Source organism: Coenobita brevimanus, chromosome 57, assembly GCF_032717465.1.
Source record: "Coenobita brevimanus isolate Jiangsu-jjx chromosome 57, ASM3271746v2, whole genome shotgun sequence".
Classification (NCBI taxonomy): domain Eukaryota; kingdom Metazoa; phylum Arthropoda; class Malacostraca; order Decapoda; family Coenobitidae; genus Coenobita; species Coenobita brevimanus.
The window spans coordinates 24,253,537-24,255,506 of NC_137010.1; the positions used below are offsets into that span (position 1 = coordinate 24,253,537).

At 42.5% G+C, this 1,970-nt stretch overlaps 1 protein-coding gene across 1 annotated transcript; it reads left to right on the forward strand.

The window, feature by feature from the left end:
- Positions 1-1,331: 1,331 nt before the first annotated feature.
- On the forward strand, positions 1,332-1,970 carry LOC145401935 (uncharacterized). Its single transcript, XM_080274042.1, has one exon. It carries the CDS (start codon positions 1,332-1,334, stop codon positions 1,968-1,970), a length of 639 nt encoding a protein of 212 aa, XP_080130168.1.

Here is a 1,970-nt window from a genome sequence, read left to right on the forward strand (position 1 = left end):
TGTTTGTGTGTGGTGCGTGGTTCTGTATGGTGTGAGGTATATGACTGTACTGTATGCGTGGTTTGTAGAACTGTATGTAGTTTTGCATGCTGTGAGAGGCATGTGGCTGTATGTGCGGTGTGAGGTCTGTAGTTCTGCCTGTAGTGTGTGGCTGATTGGTGTGGGGTGCCTGATTCAATAGGCAGTGTGTGGTTTTGTGTTTTTAATTATTTTATAGCTCGTGTAATTTTGTGTATGTTGTGGTTCTGTGTGTGGTGTATGGTTCCATGTGTTGATTTGTGGCTTTATGAGTGGTGTGAGGGTCTGTGTCTGTGTAGTTTCCATTCCTATGCATGATGTGTGGTCTGAGTTGTAGTGTGTAGTTCTGTGTGTGGTTTGTGGTATAGTGTTTGATTCTGTGTGTGGTGTGTTGTTCTGTGTGTGGTGTGCGGTTGTGTGTCCTATGTGAGTATATGTATGGTTCTAAGTGTGACCTGATGTTCTTAATGTGGTGTTTGGATCTGTGTCGTTCTATGTGTGATGTGAGGTCCTGATTCGATGTGTGTTGTCTGGGGCTAAAGTCCTAAACTTTTATTTCTGTTTATTTATTTTACTGGATTACACTAGCAGTCTACAGTAATTTACTTGGTGTTGCCTTTTCCCTGTCATTGATTCACCCTTCCCATTCAGGCTACTACCAGATAAGTTTGCATAGTTCAGAAAGATTCAAGCATTCTATGTTTTGAATACCATCTCTCTTCACAGTTTAGCTGTTAATATGACACTTCTCCGGACGAATTTTCAGTTTTATCTGGGCTACTTTCAGCCGATATTATTCATCTTTGGGGGGTTTGATTTAAGATTCAGTAACATCTTCACTGATAAAAGAACTTTCTTAAACTTTGATTCTCCAAAACCAGTAGGAATAAAATGCAATTTTCGTCGTCGGATTAAGGGGGCAAAGGCAGCACTACGAAGAATCATGTTCAAGCATTAATTGTACCAGGCACAGGGTCTCCTGAGAAATGAAAACTAACTCTTTGAAGAAGTGAGAAATCTTACCTATCTTGTTCTTGTTAAAACCAGCCGATTTTATTCAGTTCAGAAGTGGCTTACCATCCGATAAGGGTTTTAAACAACCCCAGTAACTGTTTTGGGACGAAAAAATATATATACTGTATTATGTTTGCTACAGCCAGATCCTTTTATTAACCTGTAGAGTGACATCTAGTTTTCAAAGAGTAAATTCCTTCAAGAGGATTAAGAATTCATGGGACATGCTCTGATGTATGTGTAATTTCTGGGTAAATTAAGGATTGTTTTTGTGCAACAGGCTACAAAATTACTGTGAGATGTGTGAATGTTTGCCCCTACAGGTGGTGTGTGCTGCTGGGGTGATGTCCCAGAGCTGTGAGCCAGACTGCAGCGGGAAGGAACCATTCGACAAAGTCCCGGACCCAAAGAACTGCTCCCAGTACTACGTCTGTGTGGAGGTCGCAATTCCCTCTGATCCTCCTGTTCTCCTTTGTCCAGATGGGAATATATTTGACACTGAAATAATGGAATGTGCACTTGATGGAGTATGCGATGACAGTTGTGTAGTGAATGCCTGCCCCCTGTATTGTAATGGGAGCTTGGATATCATTGCTGATCCAAATGACTGCAACGTATACTACATTTGTGGCCCAGGAGGTGAGAAGCTTGGGCCATACTACTGCCCTGATGACAGGCCAGTGTTTGATGGAACAGACTGCGTTACAGACAGGAACAAATGCTGTGACAGTAACGACCTCTGCACACCTGTGTGCGAATCAGGAGTAATCCAAGCACCAGACCCTTTAGACTGCCATAAATACTACATCTGTGTGGATGGCGTGATCGATGAAGATTATCACTTCGAATGTGAGGCAGGGGAATACTTTAACACTGCTGCCGGACATTGTGTTCCGGAGACAGAGCCATGTACCAACCTGTGTAATATCGGTTTCTAG

What these genes read in the sequence shown, in the direction of transcription:
- LOC145401935 (XM_080274042.1), top strand. Translation starts at nt 1,332, where the DNA reads ATGTGTGAATGTTTGCCCCTACAGGTGGTGTGTGCTGCTGGGGTGATG.